The sequence below is a fragment of the Hippoglossus hippoglossus genome, chromosome 5, assembly GCF_009819705.1.
Source record: "Hippoglossus hippoglossus isolate fHipHip1 chromosome 5, fHipHip1.pri, whole genome shotgun sequence".
NCBI lineage: Eukaryota > Metazoa > Chordata > Actinopteri > Pleuronectiformes > Pleuronectidae > Hippoglossus > Hippoglossus hippoglossus.
The window spans coordinates 15,024,240-15,049,539 of record NC_047155.1 but is presented as its reverse complement, the minus strand read 5'-3'; the positions used below and the strand labels follow the sequence as shown (position 1 = coordinate 15,049,539).

General features: G+C 42.8%; 3 protein-coding genes across 5 annotated transcripts in view; all 3 read left to right on the top strand.

The window, feature by feature from the left end:
- The window catches only part of tex264a (testis expressed 264, ER-phagy receptor a), a 68,376-nt gene extending 65,779 nt beyond the window's left edge, over nucleotides 1–2,597 (top strand). The window contains exon 4 of the mRNA XM_034586107.1: nucleotides 1,192–2,597. Coding sequence (XP_034441998.1) covers nucleotides 1,192–1,598 — 407 coding nt within the window. The 3' untranslated portion in view covers nucleotides 1,599–2,597. The remainder of the gene's footprint in view (nucleotides 1–1,191) is intronic.
- The window catches only part of LOC117761837 (olfactory receptor class A-like protein 4), a 946,130-nt gene that overhangs the window by 189,463 nt on the left and 731,367 nt on the right, over nucleotides 1–25,300 (top strand). The gene's annotated exons all lie outside the window — the stretch shown is intronic.
- Nucleotides 4,715–25,300, top strand: part of grm2a (glutamate receptor, metabotropic 2a) — a 32,635-nt gene continuing 12,049 nt past the window's right edge. For 2 of the 3 annotated variants that reach the window (XM_034586027.1, XM_034586029.1), the window contains exons 1-2: nucleotides 4,715–5,711; nucleotides 17,727–18,462. In XM_034586027.1, the coding sequence (XP_034441918.1) occupies nucleotides 17,935–18,462 (528 nt within the window). In that variant the 5' untranslated portion in view covers nucleotides 4,715–5,711; nucleotides 17,727–17,934. The remainder of the gene's footprint in view (nucleotides 5,712–17,726; nucleotides 18,463–25,300) is intronic. The other variant, XM_034586028.1, reaches the window with a different exon arrangement.

The following is a 25,300-nucleotide window of genomic DNA, read 5'->3' as shown; positions in this document are numbered from 1 at the left end:
CGTAGCGTACAAGCTTTAATAACCTGGTTCAAGCTGAAGGAAGTGGTGCAGGGTCATTATAATAAAGTATTAATTCAAAATTATTCAAAACAGATCCAGTGAGTTTTAAGTGACTCGGAAGATTTATAGGACCGACATCTTGTTTCTCATCTTTGAACGAAGAAGGCAAGGATGTAACTGATACGCACATATCTGCACATCCATACATCACCTCTCACGAGCTTTGATACGAAGCATAATGTAAATGTTACCTAATGCTGTTTGTTTATGTGGCTTAAGGGAGAGCAATGCCGGTCAATGGCTCCACCACTTTGGTTGTATAGACAGTCAAAGGATGGATCCTAATGATCTGTTTGATCCCCTGGCTTTTCCTCGAGCATTACCAGAGTTCTTCACTTTTCTGAGAATTAATCAAATACCTACATCCTCATGATCATGTCCACATGGGTTGGACATATACAGTTTTAAGTAAAATATATTTTCACTTGTCATGCAAATCGATCTGTTGATGTCCCCAGAGGATGATAATAATTTGTTTGCTGATCGCTAAAACCATCAGGTCAAAATGTCACAATTCTCTGCTTTATACTTTATATCTAACCAAACTAATGACATTCCCATCAGCCCAAGTCAAATGTTAGCACGCTAATTAAGTTGATGAATTTAAGATCAGCCTGTTAGCATCCTCATCGTGAGTGTGCTGATGATAGCATTTATCTCAAAGCAGGGCTGGGCATAAGTAGGCTACAGCTCAGAGCTGCTAGCATGGCTGTAGGCTCCAGTTACCTTTGATTCCTTCACACAGAAAACACTTGGTGATAGATCTCTCCACAGTGTAAAATAAATATCATGTTTCTCCTTGAATTTCTCTTCAGATGTTTCTTGTGGTCTCTGGCTGCTTCACAAGTATCCATAAGTGGAAACACTGCACCTATCTCAGTTTGTCCAAACGTGGCTTGAATTTGATATAGTTTCTCTTGTAGTAAGTCCAAACTAGTGATCTATGCACATAAAGGGGTTGCATTTACCATTGTATTCAAACTCTGAAATTAATTTAATCGTGATTTCTTTACACTCCCCACCCAACAAGTGACCTCATAGAAAACCAAGCTCCAATCATATATTTTTATTTTGCACAAGAATTTGTCATAGAGCTCATTTTACCTGTGTCTTTTCCCTGTTTTGCTCCAGGAGCGGATTCCCACAGTGACGTGAGCTCAGTGAGTGGCGGCGTACCCTGGGACAGCAGAGAGACATCCTTGGCTGCCTCCACGGCCGCCTCCCTGGCCTCATCCTTGCCTCTGAGGGACGTAATGGATGCAAATGAAGACATTAAGCACAGGGACCACAGCGACAGAGACTCGAACGAGTCTATGGGCAGCGGCTCGTCCTTTGAAGAGCTCGACATGGATCAGGAGGAGCAGCAGCAGCAGCAGAAGGAGGAGGAGGAGGGGGAGGAGGAGGAGGAGGAGGGAGGAGAGAGGGAGGAGAAGGAAGACGGGGAGGAGAGGGAGCTCCCTGAGAGTGAAGACGGAGCTCGAGAAGCAGTTGAACTGGTGGCTGAAAAGAAGGAGCCCTTGGGGGACGGAGAGCAGTAGGGAGGATGCTGAAGAGATGAGGGCGGAGGCCATGTAACACTGGCAAGCCAGAGAAGTTCCTCAGTTGTTCCTGTGGCTGGTTTGTCTGTCATTTAATCTTGTTGGTGGATCTCAAGCCGTTCATGCCATGACCAACACGCCATCTTTCTACGCCTTCTAATTGTCTGTTTGAAGCCTGTACCTTTTGTTCAACTGTAATCAGTTTTTTAAAAATCTTATGATCTTGTATTTAAACAGTCAGAATTGAACAGCCGATACCTTGAGTCAAACTAATTTTCTCTGCACATGGTGTGCAGCAAATGAGGGCCAGCTATTGTTTAATTCTATATTTAATTTCAATATTTTGACAGTTAAACATCCACATAGAAGTAAATACATTGGATCGTTATGCAGCGTGTGTGACGTGGATATTTTCCCCCCACGGTCAAGGTCACGTCTTGAGGAAGTTCATGTCCGTGTTTGTATGCATTTCCTGACTTCGGTGTCTTGATAAATAGTATTGACTGAGTTGAACATGTGCAGGAGCTAATGCTGTAGAAATCCTGAAGGACCTATTTCATTGTGTGATTTTCTTTTCCTTCTATTTTTGTGGAAAGTTTGGAAACTGTCAATCACACTGAGGGGGAATTCTGGAGTCAAACTTTTGTCGACACCAGTAAAGTAAAACCAACGAATCCTCCAGAAGACTCCAGGACCAGGGTTTATATAAAATTTAAAAAGTGTTTTTCCCCTTGAAATACTGTACAGAACATGTTATTGTCACCCTGCGCTCAGATAATGGCTTTAGTTTTTTTTAAGGTAATTTTCCCTTCTGTTGTTGGTCTGTTGAACCACCTCACAGTTCTGTTCGTAGCCAATATTCACTCACTTCCAGAGACTAGCTGTGATGTGTTTGTAGACTGAAAATGTTGGTGCTGTGAGACATTAGAAGTAATGTACAGCACACGGCCATGGTTTTGTCTTTCTGTCTGTAATAAAAAACTTCAAATCAGATGTGCATCAATGTTTTTGCAACAAGGATGTCTCTTAAAACTTAAAACACAAAGCTACTTCATTGCTGTTATAGTCTAAGAACCATTCTTAACCATTTTTGTTGTTGTCTGCCTCCCTACAGAAACAGCAGCATAAAAACGTGTGGGTGGCAGTGGGACACACTGTTGTACTGGAGATATTAATGAGGAAGTAAGCGCCCAATAACTCATTAGGCCGTCTCTTACATTTGAACCACTTTCACGGTTTCACATTGTTATCACTGCCAGTGCCACTGCCTATTTGGAAAAGGTGCAGGCGTGGAATTCAAATGCTGACAAAAAATAAACTACATTTTCTTAGTGTTTTTTAAGATTTTCTTAAAGGAGCTATTTCCCCTGGTACATGTGAAATGCTTGGTTGAAGTGTGGGTTCCTTTGGCAAGCACACACACTCCTAAAATATAATTGCAAAATGTTATTGTTTCCGAATGACATCGACTTAGCGCGAGCTGCATTGATCCGACCAGTGATTGATTGAGCGATTTGGCATTTTTGTCACAATTTACATAACCTGCTGTGTTTGGAGAAGAGGAAGAACGGGCTGCAACAGATGAATGAATTTTGATGGACACACGTGTTCTTTAGCCAGCGGTCCTTAATGAGCATCGTGACCTATAAGTACAAACGTTTCTGTTCCAAATCCGACACCACTGAAGGCCCAGTCATTTTACTGGTTAATACACCGTCAGTCAGCGAGAGCAGATATCCTTCCTGCTCCTGGGCAGGTTGACATAGTGATGAGTATTAGCTTTTCTCAGTAGAATGTGTTTGTGTGAACACCGATGTAGCGACTTCAGGGAATTAACTGAAAAGTTGCTGAGGGGATTAGTTGGTTATAGGATGAGTTGGTTTGTCGAACAAGCCAACAAAAAGATTTGCTGAGATCCAGAACTCGTCAAAAAGATGATTCTGTCTATGAAAAAATAGATAAACAAAGATCAACAAAAATGTGGCGACTCGCTCCCCCTCTCTCCCACACACTCAGGTGAAATACTAACCGAACACTAATCATAACGATAAATTATATCAAAAACAATGACAAAAAACAACACCAGATCATAAGAATCTAATAATATTACTACAAAAATGCATTCATGGCTCCCACAATGAATATTTACTCACGTATTGTTACTTACTACCACATCAGTATTTTCCTCAAAACAAAAAAAACATTTTCTGGCAATTGTAGTGTCTTGTCCAATGTGCAGAAAAAGAACATGATCCATGACGGCAGCGGGCATCATGTGAATGGGTGACGAATGAAAGGAAAGAAACACACATGGGGCACAGGGGATCACTGCGTGGGTTCAGGAAATGAAAATGACGTGAATTATATGAAATGCTAGAGGTTATCTCTGTTGAGGGGAGAATTTGGATCATGTGTTGACGTACTTCTCCCTCCAAATGAGGCGATGTATTTTGGAAGAATGGGGATCATCCTCTGAGAGGTAATAGACTTGTAGATTCTTTGCGAAGGACCATTGAAGCTTAGTGGCCTTATTAGGACGTCGGTTATTCCCTCAGTTTGTTCCCTATCTGCACATTGATTTGTCCCTTTCGTGTATGCAACAGAGAAATGAAGCTCCATCATGTCCACCTAGAAGAACTGGCCACAGAACATTGGGACATAAGACAAACGACATACTTCCATTGCGTAAATCTTCTTGAATATTCCGCCCAAAGGGCCGCTGGTGACATTTTGTTTTGTGATTAGACTTCATGAGATCAGTAGCCACACTACCCACAGAGGTGTCATCAGTCTGCAGGGACAGATGCCCTCACCACATGTCTGTTGCACGTTCACTTTTAATCTTGGCACGCCGACCTTTGTCCAGAGGCAAAAAAACAAACTGAGATCAGTCTGGAAGAGACTGCGATGACACACTGGGTCAGCCACTGATTTAATGAATTGTGAGACCCACGGGGGTGACATGCAGCTATGAGGGCGCGGGAGATTATTGCCTTCCCATGATGTTAATTATTAATCTCATTACATTGCACGTGGAGAGAGAAATGGGGGGGGTTCTCAACATACAAAATTAGATGCCGACCGTTGCGTGTCTGCTTTTGCAAGGGGGGGGGAAGGGTCTCTCAGAGCGCACGTCCCTCTGTGCGCATCACTGTGCCATCTGGGACTGACCTCTCTCCCCGCGCTGTGTCACAACTTGTTCTGCGGCTCCCAAATAAAGCATTTCCACCGTCCGCCGCAGATGAGCAGTCTCCAAAGGTCCCTTATTTAAACATCCCACAAAAACCGCTTCAGCAAACAGGGGGGCGACTCTTCTGATGTCCGCACCCAACCCAACAGCCTCCAACCGGACACCACACGGTCTTCTCCCCTTATATATGCTCTGAATTACATAATGTTCACTTGGTACAGACAGTGTCTCTTGGACTCCTCTTGCGCGGAGCAACTGCGCCTCCGTCCAGGTGTCTAAACCCTTCGCAGAGTTCAGGCTCCCCCTGGTCGGTGCGCCTATCCGCAGCCAGCGCTTTAATCAGCTGGTGCGTTTGAGAACACTGTTGCAACAAAGAGGATTCAGCAAAACCTCGAGTAACAGGTAGATTCTGAATTGTGTCTAATCCCGTTTTTCCTCCTAATCATCTCTATATTCTGGCATTTCTTAATAATTGGTCGTAAAGATGTCTAGTATCTTCTCTTGATGCTCTAGAAAGTAAATCGTCCTTTTCCACCAGGACATTGAAGAGGGCGTCCCGTTGCATGTTTTTTTTTACGTTTGTTTGGGTTTTGTGACTTTTGAAAACCTCCAGCATCCAGCGGCTGGTCGCGTGCTCGTGTTTTTTTTTCCTTTTTTTTTGTACGCAGCACCACGGACAGCTCCAGGCGCGCGGCTCCTCTCCCGCACGCTGCGCGCACGGTTCAAACTTCAGGCACCAGCGCCACTCGCCTCCTCCATTCATCCAGCTCCGGTGCACTCCACACGCCGCTCCGCGCTTAAGGTCTTAAATAAATACACCACCGACACTGGTGCGAAAGGATGCTGCTGCTGCTGCTGCTGCGCTGGCTTTACACTTTCCCCTCATCGCACGGCAGCGCTGGAAACCAACGCACCCCGCACAGGTAAGGGATCCTGTGGTGTTGTTGGTGTTTTTTGACTCGACTGATTTGTGCCTTGAAGGTCCTGGGTGTGAACTTAGTGAGAAGCTGAAGGAAGCATCTAACCCTTTTTTTTAATTTTGTATTTGTTGACTAAATCTTTGTTTACACCCCAAACCAGTTTGTGCGTAATTGTGCCAAATATGTATTCCTCTTTTCCCTATATTGGAATCTGTTTACCACAAAGGGATCACATTTTGCCTGCTTAGTATTTACCACTATATCTCTGGTTATAGCCATGTCTTCTTGCTTCCACATGTGCGAGCCTGCAGAAAACTAGTGAACAGGCGCGGCTGAGCGGGCTACAATCCAAGCCGCCATGTCTCCGATCTCCCTCATTTGGGAAATCACTTTGCGCAAGAAAAAAAAAAGTGCGGAGCGCTGCCGAGAAAAGTCGATTAAAATTTCAAAGAGTCGAGAATTAGTTTGTGTGCCACAGGGTGTTGGAGAGGAGATGTGTTACGCACATGCACGGTCCATTTTTGCAAGTGGTTTCTCTTTTCATAGAAGGCATTTTCCTTCAGAGTCTTATTCTCCTACCTCATGAAAATCTCTGATCCCTGCCACTATATCAAAAATAGATATATAATAATGTAGAATAACATCACACTGGTGTAAATCAGCGTGAGAACAGTGAGATGGGCTCTTCTGTGTGGCGGACTCTGTGTTATTCTCCCATTATCAGATCATCAGGAGTTCAACATACATTTTTAAACACAGGAGGAATATGAATGAACTCCCCAAGGTGCAAAAATATTTAGAGCCTGCTTCGCCCAATACTGGACAAAGTCATTAAGGGAAGCAAAAAATGTTCTGTGGATGCTTCCTCTGGTCCCAGGGGCATCTGTGCTGCATGTTCAGCACAGGAAAACAATAGAAATCCCTCTAAGTGCAACCCCTCCAGTCAACACAGAGATTCATGAGCTAAATACACATATACATTTTTATCATTAATACATCTGACAATAACTGTTTTATTGATCATTAGTATGTTTGGATTTCTTATATAATAGAATGAAAGCCTCCTCCAGTAACGGAGGCAGAATGACGTGTGAGACCAGCATTCACAGCTGAAGATGTTGATTACTGTAAATTATTCAGGTGATGGTCGACTGAAGAAAAGAACATATACTCCACCACCATCGTCAGAATCCAGTGATAGAAAGTATGGCAGGAGGAGGTGAGGCTGTGGTTCCTGCACTGCTCAGTACGGCATGTAGAAATCCTCACCTGTTACTTTTAACTTGAGGGGGACACACACACACACAGTGTGTTACACACAAGGACACAAGGAACGCTGTTAATTACAGCGAGTTTGATGCTGCTCAGCAGCAAGTAAGAGTTTGAGAACAAAGCAGAAATGACTAATTATCTGCAAAGAGCAACTGAAACTGCAAAATCAGCCTCTCAACTGCCTGTAAAAGCTTAAGCCGGGTGTCTTTATAGTACCAGCAACTTGTGCTTAATGATATCAGTTTTCTTATAGCTGCTACAGTGATGAACTAGTAGAGTGCGTATACCTCCGACAAGGCCCAACAGTCTCTTTAGATTCAGTCAAGCTGCACCTAATTTCACTCACTCATCACTTCCTTAAATGTGCCTGATTTTCTTCATCAAGATCCATGAATTATTCCCTGGGAAATCAGGGAAAATGTCCAAAAAATATAAATAAATCTCACAATGAAAAAAAATCTGTGGACCAGTAGTTGTTGTGTAATCTTGGTTATAACAAACATACACACGGACAGAAAAGATAACCCCGGGTAGAGCGGCTGGTCCACTAACCAGAAGGTCGGTGGTTTAGACATCTATTCAGTGTGCCGTAGTGTCCTTGGGCAACCAAATTGCCCCTCATGGCTGAGCTGGCAGTGTGCGAGCAATGTGTGATGGAGAAAGTGTTGCAAACAGATATATGTGTATGAATGGGTGTATGACAAAACTGTAGTTTTAAGTCATTAAGACTAGAAAAGCGCTATATGAATACAGACCATCCCCTGTGCAGTCGTCCTAAGTAACCAATAGGGCCAATAATTGTCTTTCTAGTAAATCATTAAACTTTACAGACCATGACTAAACTTTAAGTCAAGAGACATCTGCTTTAGCTCCATCATCACTCAGGCCTCTTACAATATGCTCCGGCTGTATCAGCTGCCAGATACCAGAGATTAAATTGCTGTATGATGAATCCCTGCAGTCCCATCAAAAAGGACAGTTTAATAGCTTAGTCTTCCTCACACACACACACACAGGTACAAGTGAGATACATGAGTTGGATGTCAGTGTCTTCTATATAAAGTCTGATCTATACCGTACACCTGATGCCTGTAACATCTGTTAAATGAAATATTTAATGTCCCTCTGCAGTAATGCAAATGCAGGTATTCATGTGCTGATTTGTATTCTGTAAGCCGATCGGCGCCAGTGTTCAGTATTGTGTGTTTCTTGTATACATGGCAAAGGCATGGAAGATAATACGTGATTAGAAACTGGGTCCTGGCTTTAATTTTAGGGGCAAAGTCAGAATGAATGGAAACTGTTTCGCCGTGTATGTTTCAAGGCGGTGCAGAGGTTCTCCTGTGTGGAAAGTGGATTTAGCTAAAATATACACATTCAATGAGTCTGCAAAGTCAGCCCCCCCCATTCAGATCAACACCGGATTTCTAAACTCTCACTCCACTGAAAGCAAACTTCATATTAATTCATGATGTGTGCATGACTCTCAGAGTAGAATTAGCTGCTGCGCCGACTGCAAATGGCTCATTCCTGTGTAACATGTGAGAGATGAGTGATAATGAACTGTTGTTGATCCTTCTTTCTTCTTCTTCTTCTTCTTCTTCTTCTTCTTCTTCTTCTTCTTCTTCTTCTTCTTCTTCTTCTTCTTCTTCCAGCTCTTGCTAAAATAAGTTCTGACTCCAGTGATATTAAAGGGATTGGGAGTCAAATAACAAAAAATATTCAAGCACCATATTTAGGCTAATTTAGAATATTTGGGGTGTGAAGACAATAAGACTTGATTTCTTGATAACGTATCCGAGTCATCGGGGGGGAGAAAGGTCAGTGAGGCTGAGCTTCCGTCAAACGCTGCATCTCCTGTGTGCGCATGTTGCAATGAATCCTATGACGCTCTAGATCAAACTGCTGCAACTGATCCTATGACTTATCTGTCATAATCACCTCAGGGATCATGCGGGGGTCAAAGAAAATCACAAGGTTGATGGAATATTTGTATTTGCATGGTTTTATCTTAAATCGAACTCTTGCTTTGTAACAATTATGGCTTAATATGCTTTATTTATTTGTATTTGATCAATGGAAATCCTTCCCTGATCCTTAATTCCTCCTCCGTGTCTCACGACCCTCCAAGGGGTCCCGACCCACAGTTTGAGAACTACTGGATTACAGCATTTATATTGTTCTACAGTTAGATTGTGAATGTTTTGAGACCCAATATTAATGAACTGAAGATGCAGTTTCCACACATTGACGCACTGTGACATGCGTCGACTAGAATTTGAAAAGATTAAAATTAGCTTATAACATAGAAGCATAGAAACCTCATTTTGTGTATCAGTATTTTTTATATGAATTCCTGTCTTGGCAATCATCTCGTAACCCACTGGATTCATCTCGTGACCCCTCGTAGATGTCCTGACCCAATCACTGCAATAAACCTGAACCTGGGGCTCCTCATCTTTAATAACATTCTGCTGATTTATGATCAGAGCTGTGGAGACTATTTGCACTGTATCTCCCACAGATCAGTTTGACTTGTAGTGTGCAATTGTACGTATCAGACTATTATTGACAATTTACCATATGTGATTATGATGTTTGACACATAAAGCCGATCATTCCATTCTGGAAAGCAAGTGAAATAATGAAAAACTTTGAACGGGTTGATTTGAGTAATTAACATGTTGCATGAATTGTTGAGACTTTGAATGAAACTTTCAATGTGCAAAGGTAAAATTTAAATTCGAGAGGCTGGACCAGCTATTTGAAAACAATCCTGATTGCACTGCGATATTTAATTATGTAAATTATTAACACAATTTGAACTCTTATTTCTTTACATTTAAAAGTAGACACTAGAACGTTTTCTTCCACCCGGGCCTAAAAATCCCCTTAAAGCTTCACTAAAGTCCATACACTCATAAATGTCAGATTTTTCCCTCTAGATCTATGAAGTATTCCCTGAGATATCAGTGAAAATATATATATATTTTTAAAAGAATTCCTGGATCTGTCACTGATCTGGATCTGCATCAAAATTTGACCTGACCTGACCCACAACACATCCTTACCCCAAGTTTTGTGAAGAAAGCTGCTTACAAACAAACCAATAAATAAACAACCGGACAGGGTTGGAGACAAACCTCCTTGGTGGAGGTAATGAGCTCAACTTAAATACCCTCATTAATATCAGTCATTAGTCCGGAAACAGCTCTTCTAATGATTTCCAAAAAAACATGGTGTTTCAGGCCACTCTCTTCCAGCAGTGCAATTCTGTGACGATGAATAATGCAGCTATACAATAAGAAACAAAAGCACCATACGTCCATCACGGCCTTCGAGCCAATGGAAGGCCTGGCAGTAATGATCTCTGAGAGACAAAGAGAGAGGATGAATGTTTGATGAGGATGGCAGGATGGGTCTCCTGGGAGGAGAAGGGACTGTTGAACACATGCGAGGGATTCCCTGCTTTCCAGGTGGAGAGAGAGAGGAGGAGGTGGATGAGGGGGAGGTGAAGCAGAGTCAGAAAGATGGAGCAGGCTGTTTGTAAAACATAGGCCTATAAGCATATACGCTGTAATGAGGTTGACTGTATGATTATCAGGAGGATATGAGCATCCTTCTTCTTCCCTGTCTTAAATGAAGCGCCCTTGTGTGATTGAAACTAGTCTGAGCGATGCAGCGAGCCTCGGAGTTGACTGATGTCGTCCTAATTGCAGGAGCTGCTCCTCAGAAACTGCCTGGAAATTCAAACTTCAAGGACCTCCTCGCTCTCCAATTGCTAATTGTATGAATGACCTTATCAGAAAAAGGTCAGCGGCTGTGTTTTGGGGAGACATTTGATTGTTTTGCTGGTGTTAGTTCAGGGTCATCATTGATCAAGTCCATCTTCCTGGATTAACTGGACTGAATTCCAATACACTGTTGTGTTCGTGTGGTGCTCAGAGACCATCCAATGAGTAAATCCCGTAAATATCTTATTAAGTCATGTTTTTTTTAAAGGGCAGTATGGTGATGCAGTGGGTTGCACTGTCGCCTCCCAGCCAGAAGGTTCATGTTTTGAATCCCAGTCGGGCTGGGACCCTTCCGTGTGGAGTTTGCATGTTCTCCTCGTGTCCGTGTCGGTTTTCTCCGGGTACACTGGCTTCCACCCACAGTCCAACACATGCAGATTGGGGGTGTGAATGTGGTTTTCTCTGTACGATGGCCCTGTGATACGCTGGCAACCCGTCCAGGGTGAACCCCACCACTCGGCCCAATGTCAGCTGGGATTGGCTCCAGACCCCCTGCGACTCTAAAAAAGGATAAGTGGTATAGATAAAGTATAAATATATGGATATTTGTATTTAATGTAACAGTGAGTGAATAATCTCACTGTGCGCCTTTTTTAAGGAGACATATAACTGTTAGAATGAGTCTTTATGGGTAATTTCACAGGGGTTTGATGCTGAGGAAAAACCTCCTCTAGTTAGTTGGTCATCTTTATTTTCTTATCAGTGTCTATGCTAATTTTTAACCCACAAAGAACTCAGGAGCCAAAATGTCCCTTTGTTCCTCCTCCTCTGTTTAGAACGTTTTAAAATTTAAAATTTTAAAATGGAATTATGCTCCTGTGAAAATGCACATTATGTAAACAACTCTGCAAACCTACGTAGAGTGTTATAGGAAACTGTGGGTCATAGAAACCTGCAGAGAAGAGTTTAAAGTAACACCTCCCAAGTCTCAACAGCGCATCATATAGAGCGTGCTGATTGGTTCATCCACATTGAGTTGGGAGGCAGGTTGAACAAACGTCTCCAACTGAACTTTTATCTTTATACTGCCCAGAGAAGCACATTTAATTTCTATATGTTTTTAAAACAAAAAAAGCCAAAAATGTCTGCTTCTAGCTTCTGAAATCTGCTTTCTCTGTTTGGTATCATGAAAATAATCACTCACTTTTAAGACTAAAGAAGATAGTGCTTGAGCCATCTTATGTATTTTCTTACTCTCAACAACATGGTATAGTCTGTGTCTCTCCGTCTCGGACCTACCTCCCCTTTATCTGTTTATCTGTATCTGTTTATCTGTATTTCTCAGCTTTAATAAATATATAGATTCAGTTTATAAAAGCCTGAATTTCTAAACTAGCCGGTCACCTTATGAGAAAACGTCACTCAAACGGAAGTAAAGAAGGAAATTACTCGCAAGTTCGTTTCACTGCAGATTGATATAGATGTATATTGGTCTAATGAGTATTTACATGACGTTGTGGAATCGACACCGTGCATGTTCAGGGGTAATGAGAGAACATGTTCGCAAGTGCAATGGTGCGGCTCCTTAATGTGTTAATGAAAGCTTTTTGAATAAATGCGGTCGATGACTTTGGTCTTTCCATTTGTCGTCAATTAGGAATATTGCAAATCCTTTAATGAGTGTCAAGCAATTCAATCAAACATCAAATATTAAATTACAGAGTGTCATTTGTCCCAGGATTGGAGCTTCATGCATTGTTTGCGCCTGGTAGTGTGTGTGTGTGTGTGCACTCTAGACCCTTCTTTCCCATTAGCGGACCATCTTCAGCACCCCCCCCCACCCACCCAGCCACATTCTCATTGTCAGCTGGAAATGTGATTTTAGGGGAGGCCTGACTCCCATTACCTTTGCTTCCTCTTAACCAGGCTCTCAGTCATTCCACTGGGATCTCCAACCTGCTCCTCCAGGCTCAGGGCTGCAGATGACCACCACTCCTTCAACACTCGCTATCGCCTGGGGGGGATATTACCATATTAATGCTGCACTCCACTCCTGGGACAAATGAGTGTCATAAAAATAATCAGCCCGGACGGATCTTTCTTAAACCCGACCCTTATCCCCCGTTCGCTGCTGCCCACACTGCACACCGCTATTTCCCTTTTTCTTCTGCCCTCACGCATCGGCTATCTTTTCTTGAATGTTTTTTCCTTCAGCCGCCGTGCACTACTCCTCCCATTCCTTCACACAGTCTGGTTTGAAGTGTGCAAGGGGCTGGCAGGCTTTACGCTCTTGAATTAAGAAGGCCATCTGGTGAAGAGGGAAACAGAGATGGCTGTATAGGAGGAGAGAGGGAAAATGAGAGGCATGTTTTTTCTTTGAAGTGAACGTGTAGACAGAATCCTGGGTGGGATTTTACATCTAAAGAGTAAACATTGCTCTCAGCATCTGTCGTTTATACACACACAGTATTTTAGAATTGTGACACTCTCATGTCGTGCATGAGTTGCAAACCGTGCGACGCTCTGCATCTATCCAGTATCGATTTCAGCCGTGAAATGTTTTCACCATTGCTCTGCCGATACAGTCTTTGTGTAAACCTTCGCTAAACAGCCGCTGAAAGTACAGCAGCTGGTTTTGCTTCATTTCAAACTCGAGTTAGTACTAATGCCTTTGCTGACTCCAGGCACTGAATTAAGATAAAGTCCTTTACACCAAACAAGTCTTGAGCTTGGCTGTGATGGGCTGTGATTGGCCCACTGGCCTAACTCACTGTGCCTGCACAGCAGCATATATACTATCACAGATTGGACAACTTTCTCTTGCTTAGTCAGCGCTCCACTGCCAGCTTGCTTCAATAGCTTAACTTAGAAAAGTTGTGTTAGTCGTGGAAAAGTTTACGCGGTGTTTCGACTGCGGTTTACACATGACAAGGAGGGACTCCCACACTTGTCTGTGTGTGTGAGTTTGTGTGTGTGTGTGTGTGGGACAAGGACACACTGCAGTGGGCCTCTTGTACCTCTTCTTCTGCATCGACTGCACAAAACTGCTGCACAGTAATAACACAAGTAATCTGACAGCCAGTGGATTTGTTTTGCTCAGTTCGCGGACTTTCATGTACTTCATGGCCAGGACATCGCAGGAGAGGACAGAGCGCCGTGTTTGCTATGGTACTCACACCACTACCAAATACTCACTACACAGTTTAATACACACAATACAACCAAATATTCACAACACAGTTTAATACACACAATACAACCAAATATTCACAACACAACCAAATACTCATACGACTACCAAATACTCACAATGCAATCAAATACTTGCAACACAACCAAATACTCACAACACAATTAAATACTCACAATACAACCAAATACTCACAACGCAATCAAATACTTGCAACACAACCAAATACTCACAACACAATGAAATACTCACAATACAACCAAATACTCACAACGCAATCAAATACTTGCAACACAACCAAATACTCACAACACAATTAAATACTCACAATACAACCAAATACTCACAACGCAATCAAATACTTGCAAAAACAACCAAATACTCACAACACAATTAAATACTCACAATACAACCAAATACTCACAACGCAATCAAATACTTGCAAAAACAACCAAATACTCACAACAATAACAAATGCAACACAATCAACCACTCAGTTGAGTTTTTTCATGTGAGCGCTCGTCATCACATGTTCACGTGTGGAAAATACCAGCCTCACTGCTCGTGACTTCGACCACTTGTTTAAAAGTCTGCTTTCTAAAAAGAATGTGCAGGCGATCATAATGGGCTGGATATTGCAGTGTAGAGAACAAAGACGGGGGGGGGGGGATGGAGGGCCCACTGGTGAGATGGAGGCCCCCTGTGGGACTGCAGGATCGGGGAGGAGACTTTCAATGTGTCAGCCAGAAATCCTTTTGTCACCACTCTTCTCTCTTGAGGCGGTTGTGCTTAAGTGCTTTACCAGTGTCCCCCCCCCCCGCAGAATCCTATTCAAAATAAACACATTTAATCAGTTTACATCACAGACTTGCAGTTCCTTTCGCCATATGCCTTGTGTATTTATGAGGGCAATGTTTAACTGCACTACAGCCAGAGCACACTCCCCGAACACGCAAACCTTCATGTTGTACACAGCTGTATTCCTTCGCTTGTCTGCGGTTGCCTTTGTATGCAAGAGATGTAGTTGTGACCAGGACCATATGCACAGACTGCTGCAACGGATTTACACTTGTTGACAAGCGGCTGAGGGAGAAAATTGAAAGTCAGAGATACACACACTAATTTGGAGTGGAAGAAAAAGGAGTTCATCAAATCTAATGCCACGTGTCACATCTTATTTCACAGTGTTTGCACCAGGAGCGTCTCTAACTCTTTACCAAACAAAGAATCAAAGATATATTAGAGCAACATCTCAGCATAATAATGAAACAGATGGTTGTATCACTCATTTATTGTTTTGTTTGGGTTGTGTTGTCATTGAAAAGCCAAGCGATGAAAAGATCTGACTGAAGTCGGATCAGTTTGGACGGTTCACAGTGCATGTTTCCCAGTTCTCCCATAGGACCTAGCACCGTGCATGCATGGTCAGACTGGCCCACTTGTTCTGGTCTGTCTTCCACTTCCTTTGCACCCTCTCCATCTACTGGCAAGTTTCCATGGAAACAAGAGGGAGAGACCGCGAGGATAGAGAGAGAGGAAGACAAGAGAAAAAAATCCCAAAGAATGGGGTCTGCAGCGTGACTCCTGTTGAGAGTGTTATGTTGTTTTAACAGAAAAATGAGTATTAATATCCGCCTGCAGCTCGGTTTTAATAATCTCTCATCAATACAGTTAATTGCTGCTTGTCGTCCTATTTGACTGGTTGATGAGACGGATCATTCTGGCTCAATATCTTACTCTCATAAACTTCTTCCACACTCAGCGCCGCTTAATTAAGCCTCTGGGATTCATGAGGACTGACACCAGGACCGAACCAAAACCCTGCGTCTCCTCTGTTTTCCGATCCATACGTGAACCAGCTCAGCTTTAACTCCTCATGTCAAAGCGTCACATTAAATCAGGATGTGGTCAGCAACGTATTGATTTGCAACAAATTTTAGTAACTGGAGAAGACATTTTTATCTATTATCCTGATATATAATTTAACTATTTCTGGCAAAGAACCTCCTAATGTGGTCGAAGGAAATCATTATACAATACAAATGTGTGAATATATTTTTTTACAATATATATATATATATGATATATGATCTATTTATAAATAGTTTTTTTCAATTAAATTGATTTTAGATTTTTTATATATTATATATATTTTTTAATTTATTGGCATTATCAATTTTTTGAAATGTACATGTTGTATTTGAGCATTGCTAAAAGTGCTATATGACTCAGTTTATTATTATTATTATTATTGTAGCAGACTGATCAATAACCCAACAGTCCCAAAAGGGCAAAGTGAAAACATGTTTTTAGAATTTTTTAAATCACAAACTGAAGCTGTCATTTCCAAAAGTATTCAGAGCCGTTACTGTACTTTGTAGAAACTGCTCTGGCAGCAGTTACAACCTTAGCTCAGCTGGATAAGGGCAGTTTATCCTGTTCCTCCAGACAGATCCTCTCAGGCTGTGTCAGATTGGATGGGAAGCGTCTGTCAACTGACATCTTCACGTTTCTTCACAGATTTTCTATGAGGTTTGAGTTTGTGCTCTGGCTGCTCAGAGAATTGTGCATGAGCCACTTTAGAATGGTCTTTGACTTTACGCTTCATGGGAGTTTTTGATAAACGCTGAACCACTGTCCAAGTCTCAGATAGACTGATGGCAGTTTTATCCATTTGAAATGATCAACACTGTAAAATGTGCGATAAGTGAAAGGGTCTGAAAACATTCTGAAGTGATTCCATCCAAAGATACAACCAGCATATGGTTACTAAAGCTTAGCTTAGCTTAGCTTAGCACAAGACTGGAAAAAAGATAACCTGGCTCTTTCCAAGTTAAACAAATCAGAACTGAGGACGGAGCTTCACTCGAAACTGAATCCAACAACACTGGAACCTCAAATGCTTTGGTCTTTGTCTGAGTCAAGATCCCATTAGACTTACTAACCTATATCTTAAACTGGGAAATATAGCTGCTCACATTATTTTGGAGTTGCTGCATTCCCTTGTATTGAAAATTAAACCTAATTAAACTGCAGAATAAATGAATGTGTTAATATAGTTCTAGATAAAATCCCACTTATTCAGTCTTCTGGCAACAACATTACTTTGTATTAAGTGCCTTTTAATTGTGTGTATTTTTGCTGTGCATGAGTTGTGTGAGTAGTTAATGTGACTTGACAAAATGATCCTCGGGGATATATGATTTAGTTTTGTCTCTGTAGACGTTCAGTGTTCAGGAGCATGTGCGCATGTGATTATAAAAGAGCTGTCATCTGCCTTAAAAGAGAAGGAACATGAGGTCGTACACAGTGAAACGAGAGGAGGAAACACCACACACACTCTCATTGAAGCGCCTCGTAATGACGGATTGACTATGTGATGCATGAGAACATGAGAAAACAATTTGGAGGATGCTTGTGTTGTCCTCGGTGAACTCTGTCTTCAAGCCTCAGTCAACGCTTCATCAATGGAACGTCTCCAGAATATATATTTTTCCTCTAATGTTCTGTCTGCATAAACAACAACATGTCAAACGGTAATTGGCCTAATAATTTGTGTAAAACAAAAGGAAATAAGTCGTCGAGGTAGATTCATCTTGTTGATTATTTCACGTGTGGTGGCTGCTAACGCTCTTAATTTTATTCCGGTGTCCTCATCACAAGCCTCATCAACCACCATTAAATGATCACTTATGCAGATGGTGTCAAATATTATGTTTTGGGACGATTCAGTCCCTGGTAGAGACAATGATTTTGAGACAGAGGGATCATTGTGCTTCGGCTCAAAGGCTGTGACTGAATTTCTCTCTGTTTGATCCGCAGGCTGTAATCTACAAAATCTCTGAAGAAGAGAAGGACGGAGAGGATGGCATTGATCCTGTAAATGGCCTGTGTGGGAATAAAAACACTGGTGCTTTGAGATCTGGTGCTACTGCGCCTCACTCTTCTTCTCCTGCAGCCACCATCCAAAGCCGACCGGACGCTGACCAGAAACAACAGGCAGGACATCGTCCTTATTTTGCCCAGGGATATGTCATTGGGGAGATCCCCGCTGTTGTGGGTGCGCCCTGTGCCCCGTCCACTCCAGCTGTCCCGCCTCAGCCTGCTGTGCTTATGCGTGTCTCTCTTTGCCCAGGCTCCCCAAGGTTTGCCTGTGGTGGGTTACAACACTGACTTTAAGAGGGAGATCACACTGGAAGGAGACCTGATGATTGGCGGCCTGTTCCCCGTGCACCAGAAGGGTGAGGGGGCAGAAGACTGTGGGAAGATAAACGCTCAGAGAGGGATCCAGAGACTGGAGGCCATGCTGCTGGCACTGGATGAAATCAACAAGGATGAGCGCATCCTGCCGGGGATCAGACTGGGAGCTCATATACTGGACACTTGCTCAAAGGACACCTACGCTCTGGAGCAGTCGCTGGAGTTTGTCCGGGCCTCCCTCACCAAAGTGGACGACAGTGAGTACACGTGCCCCGACGGCTCCTATGCCATCCACGACGACGTCCCTCTGGCTATCTCTGGGGTGATAGGAGGCTCCTACAGCGATGTCTCCATTCAGGTAAGAGCTTATGAAAAGACGTCAACCGCATGAGTGGGCTCGCCACATTACTTATTATACAATAATTAATTTCCAGTTTCCTGTTGAAGATCATCTCGGTTTCGTGCCATGCAACGAGTTGGCCAGAAGCTACATTAATATCTTCAGACAAGTGCAATTATAAAAGGTGTATCTAACTATCAGCTGCTCCTGCTGGCTTCGAGAGCGAGACAGAAAGAGGAGCGAGCACGAGAATGAGAGCGAATGTGATGGATGGTCATATGACCGTCCATTTAGACTTAAGTACCATGCACAATTACCCTTTGCAAGATGTTAACACAGGGACTTAATGAGTATTGGTTCCGCAAGGAGGATCTGTTTACCTGTGTGTCCATATGCTTGGCTGATCTAATTTAGAAGATCTCTTTCTCTTTCCCGGGTAATTCACACTTCAGCAGCGGTCCTGTCAGAGGCAGACATGCTACAGATGTTGTGCTCGGGACGGGACTGACAGGATGACTAGTGACGGCATGATTACTCTCAGCAGCAGTGCTCCCTTCGGCTCAGTAAATCTGATGTGATGAAAGCTCTGCTAATTGGTTCTTCAAATCTTCAGCTGTAATATGGCTGCCACATCGGTGCAATTTCACATGGTTGTGAGAGGAGATAGTGTGCCATGTGGAACGGAGATTTGTAAATATCCACAAATGTACATGCCTAAAAAAAGCATTCATTCAAACTGCCCCAGTCGGCCAGAGGACTGCGTCTGCTGCCTTGGATGAGGAGCACGGTTCACCTCACTGAAGACGCAGGCGCAGCCTCGTGTTCCAGTTATCTGCTTATCTGAAGAAAGGGGCGTACCTCTGCCCATCCAGAAATAATGATTGGCTTCAGACAATTGATAAAGCGTAGATGCTGCTTCACACAGCCGGCTGCATGGAGCTGGCATCCTTCTGTTCTTTGTGGTCAGGACTTGTGGTGGTCAGCAGTGTGTCGGCACTGATAAGCAAACAATAAACTGACTAGAGCTGAAGTCAAGCAAAGAAAATCTCGGTTGGCTGAATCGTACCTACTCTTCAAGCAAGTGATTGATCGCAGACTTACTCGACCTGGATGCATTCCACCTGTTAGCCTGAAGAACAAATTGCAAATATACATTTAAAACTCACATTTGCAGCATATTAAAGGAATTTAAACAAATTACTAGAACAAATATATCTAATATCGAAATGACGGAGCCGAGAATAAGATAAAATGACTTAAAATGTTGACAATTAATTGTTATAAAATGGATTTAAAAAAAAGAAAGATCATTTAAGGGGGATAAAAACATAAACTAGTAATATTAACAGACAGATGAAGTTTATAAAAAATCTACAACATAGATGCTATAAAATAATGTCAATACACCAGACTTAATCAAAAGCCAGGCAGCAGAAGCAGAGAACAGAAAAATCATTAGTTTGGGTGAGTCCAACAATGTTTTCACATGTCCCTCTCTCTACATAAAATAATGGATCAATCCAGGAAGTAACCGACCCATCAACCAGTCGAAACCAGCATCAGCTTTCATACAGATGTTTTCTCAAGTGTTCATGTGAAATCCTTGATCCAAAGATACGTCTACTTTTATTAAGTAGATGCTGCTAGGTTTAATTTTATACCATATATAATAAAATGTATAGGTTTAATATTCCCCGATCGTACTGAACTCTCCGAACATCTCTATTTATTTTATAGTTGCGGTCCCCCTGCTGACAAAACACAAAGCCGAACTTACAGCGCAGGGCAGTAATACATTATCCAGGCAGAGAGACCCTGGGAAATGATGCATGAGGAGGATTCAGGTGCACCAATAAAAAGGGATTCCTGGTGAAAAGGACAGTTTGGAAATATAGCATTTGATGAATGAGCTGTAATTTTAGTGGAACCCTGCATCTGGGGCTCCTTGGGGAGTGCCCTTGTCTTGTGGTAATTTATGGATGTACTATTACGAGCCTGAGGTCTGAGGTCTGGCCCAGCTTCTCGCTGAATCTTCCCCATCGGTAGGAGCGCACCACAGGACACAGTTCCCTCTCTCGCAATGAATAACACTCTGTATTGTAATGCAGTTCACTTGTGAGGTGTGTGCCAGACGACTACACACACACACACACACACACACACACACTCTGCAAATGCTAAAGCTGCTCGTACGTCCATTTGTTATCCACATGTGGCTTTTTTTTAAATGACATGTGATCACATAATTATGTCCTGTACAAAACAATTACAGTGGTTGAAATGCACCTGTGTGAGATACCTTTTTTAAAACGAGGGGGTGCATCTTTTACACAGGCTACCATCCTGTTATTTAAGGGGACAATGTCAGAGACATGCATTCGGGGCATGTGAATATGTGGCATTTATGTGCTGCCGCTGGCCTGTTGCTCTGTTGATTAAACTTGTCCACATAGCGTCTCTGTCCTTTGGAGCTGTAATCTATCGCCCCTCAGACCTTTGAGTGAACCAGCTTGGCTGTGAGAAAAACAGACAGTTAAGTCACTGTGTGTATTTCACCCAAAGGCAAGGCACTTACTGGACAACCGACTATATTAGTTTTAAAGGGCCCCTGATCACCATGGCGACATGGTGGAACATGGCGAACAGGCAGGTGGTGAGAACGCTGAGTGGTGTCTAAACCCGTCACAATGAAGAAAGCGTGTTGCCGTGCTGCTGGTGTTGCCGTGTGACAATCGCGGACATGGGGGTGGATCTGGCTGCAGGCCTGTAGCCGTGCTGGCGTTCGGGCGCAGACTGAGTCGAGTGTGGAGGCGAAGTTTCATGACGCCGTCGCGGGCTGCGTCCTGTTTTCTCCATCTGTGGTTTGCAGCAGGGCTGTCTGGTTGTTTTGGCAGCGGCGAGAGCGTGCACAACGAGGACGAAGAGGGATCAAACGAGAGATCATGTTTCACAGAGGACCCAGAGACAGTGGATGGGCAGATATGATCGCTGAGAGAGAGAGAGAGAGAGAGAGAGAGAGAGAGATGAGAGAGAGAACGAGAGAGAGAGACCGAGAGAGAGAGAGAGAGAGAGAGAGAGAGAGATGGGAGTGAGTCACATGGCATCGTGTGGCATCGAAGCACTTGACAATCCGCGCCTGTATCTTAAACAGTCAGTGAGAAATTCTGTGATGCCATCTGGACAGTTTGAACGAATCTACTTGTCGGAATATTTATGTGATTCAAATGTTTGGCCATGAACATCTCCCCCTGTGCTCTGTCTGTGCAAGGTAATGAGTATTGACCGTCGCCTACAAAATGTTCAGAAACACTTTCCCTTCCTGAAATCAGAAATGCTTCAATCATAAAGGTATTTTCAACCTGCATCCACTGCATGAATGAACTTGTGTACAGTTGTGTTTTAGCGGCAACATCAGTCTTGTGACTCTTTAGAGCCCTTTAGGCTTGGGCTAATCATGGGATGTATTATATTCTGCAATTACAGTCCAGGAACTTCTCGCCTCAGGCTGCTTTCTGACTAATACATGGACGGGACTTTTGTTACCGCGACAGCAGACTGTGCTGCTAAATATGAGTCAGTGGTAAGAGAGCATCATCCCCCCAGGCTAAACATCACCATCACTGTGCTGCATTAGAGGAACAACACCTCTGGAATGTCAAATACTCAAAGGTTCGCTAAAGAATGACTCTCATGCACGAGACACAGATAGAAGAAATTTCTGCAACAACGGAAAATAAGCCACATGATATTTCAGGGGGGGAAGCGTAAAGAAATTACAAAATCTCAGGAATCTGACTTCATCCGGGATGTTTGGACGTGATGGGAGCTCTCATGCGAAACAGCACCTTGGTGAATTAATTGGAATATTTGAGCACACTGACGGAGATGTGGTAATTTCTTTACAGATTAATGAGATAGGAAGAAGAAGACACTCACTGGGATGCAGGGTGGAATTTAAACATCCTGATATTTGCAGACCCAACTGTGTGAGAGGAATAATGAGGTAAATTTATGAGCCTCTGGCGAGCTCAAGCATCTCGTTTTTTTTTTGTTCATCCACAAATACCCCTATTTATAGAATTGTCTTCATCTGCAGGTAGACGGTGCCAACCTCTGGAGCATGCATGAGTCATACAAGGGACTAAAACATGGATACACACACACACACACATGACAGAATTCATGCCAGAACGAACAATAATGATGAAACGTATCAGTAAAACCATGCAATGAAAATGCATAATTCATGGGTAAAAAAGTAAAGAACGTGCTCCTGGAATCGTAAATAATTCACATGTGATTGGATTATTCAGTGGCTTTTGGCAGAGCTCGGTATTTGTGCAGTTGCAATACTGATCATGTCCACTGGGGTGAAGTCAATGCTTCCTGACATCAGACAGGAGCGACAGGATGGCAGAAGTCAGCTGAACCCCAATTGGTTTGTCGTGGGGATTGGATTTTGAAACTTCGCTGTCAGGCAGGGATGCGCTGAGAGGTCTGTGATGTTTGCATGACAGAGCACAAACTGCACAGACGTGATAATGCACTGAATTCACAGGGGAGGGAAATGGAATGAATGGAAGCACGTCCACGTCCAAAGCTGATTTGACATTGAAAACGAATGGGGGAGCTCAGCCGTCACTTGGTTTTTTTGTTGCCTGACTTTGTGGGATCTTGAACAAACCACTGCCGCATAAAAGATGTTCATATTATCCAGCAGGGTGGAGGGGTGGGGGGGCTGGACCTGATCAAAAAGCATCCTTCCTCGAGGTTTAACAGTTCTCATCTCCACCCCGTTAAAGCTGTTGCGGGCAACTAAATCCTAAGAAGTAAACTAATAACGATCCAGTGCGTTAGTCCTAACTATACTGTGCTATAAAGCAGGTTCGCTCCTCGTGAGTGTGTTTGCATGTGTGTTGCAGGGCACTGCAGTGGGCTGTATATGTGTGAGAGGAGCTAAGGACTGCTGCTGTGGGAATACAGTGTTATTGCTGTAGAAGCACACTGAGACAGTCCTCTGGGAAGAGCAGATGGGCTTTTCATGTCCGAAAAAAAATCATGACATCTCTACAAAGTAGGCCTGATATTTCCTGGACCAGGGCGCTCTCTCAGTTTCTTCTCTCTGCCTCTCTCATAGCTCTGTTACTTGACTACTGCCCCACTGTGCCACTTTTCCCATTCATCACTTCTTTCTTCATGTCTCTTTTTTTTTCTCACCCCGTCTCCTCCGTCCAACGATATGTTGAGCAAATCAAAATACGTCCGTGAAATGTGCTGCAACCTCGGAGCATCAAAGGATGAAACGTCATCAACTGGTAAAATCTAGACTTAATTATTCTACAAACTAACGCAGAAGGTTGGTCATCTTTTTTGTGGACTATATCATTAATAAATGGCTTTTATTTCAGTATTTTACAACAGCTCAATGTGAGTTATTCTAGCCTGTGGTGTCTTCTGGTGCCTCAGGGGTATCTGTATGGAAACAGTATATTTCAGCTGAACAATCCTAATCTTCTGTGTAAAGCCTCACTGGGTCCGCTCATTAATTATCTTAATTAAATAAGATGCAGGATGATCATGCGACTGGAAGTGTGACACTGTAATCCATGGAGTGTGGCCTAAAACCCCAGGTAATCAAGACATAATGTCTTTTATCGTTTTCATGTCTCCGTGTAAATCTTCTATCTTAAGGATGAAAGACAAAAAAGGTAAATAATAATAATAAAACTTTACATTACGGTTTACTGTCTGTTACAGTTGCAGAGTACTTTACAATCACACAGACAATGTAAGTAATAAGATTTGAAACAGAAAAGAAAACAAAAGAAAACACTATTTGAGTTAAGTAATCATTCAAATCACAAAAGATCTGAAAAATACTTTGACTATTAAAATTAATTCTTATAAATACATCAGTGTGGTGTGTAACAGGACATTGAATCTTATCTCACTGAATGAATTTACTGTATGTTACAGGTTGATTTTGAGCAGTATATAAATAATCTATAGCATCTATTGTGTTGACAAATATCTTCTGACATTGACTGTCAGCAAGTGAAATAATCACATTTTCCGTTCATAATTAACTGACCTGAAGGAGTTTATTTCGTTTGTGCTGCACGATCACATTGATTTACTGCACAACAGCGGAGACAATGATGCACATGCAGGTGGACATACTGCATTGTATAGATATTGGATTTGTTGCAATGATGATGACTTCCAGATAAGACACTTTCATGCGGCCCCCTTAAACGCACGCTAAAGAGCAAACTTGCTTTTCTTGCTGTGGCTCATTCTTCAAGCTCCGTTTGTCTTCATGTCGTCTGCGATCTAAACTGGAAAACGCCTGCGCTCTCTGAACCTGTCACGGTTGAGAATCAATCAATATTGGTGGAGCCGGTAGCAGAGAGCCTTGTGGTTAAATGTGCGTGACAGCACTCAAAATGATTAGTCTATCAAAGTGAAAAATATATTGTGGATGAATCGAAGTGATCAAAAAGAGGAACATGGTTGGTCCTTGTCTTGCCCTCAGACTCCACATGCTCCACGTGCTCCCCCTGGTATCCACCAGTGCATCCCTGCACTCCCAGTGTGTCAGTCACAGGCTTTGGAAGAAACAATGACCTGGTTTTTCATATAAGCCATATGAACATCCATATAATGATTTCCAAAGAGCCCATTGTGTCAGAGACGTGTCTGCCTCTGTGCTGAACAGCCTCCCATAAGCCACACGTAAGTGGATTACTAAACTGACACAGAGCTCTTCGAATGCCCTGCAGAGGCATTACTCATGCACTTCTGTTAGCCAACTTTCAGCAGAATGGAGCAATCACGTTGTTGTTGTTGTTTTGTT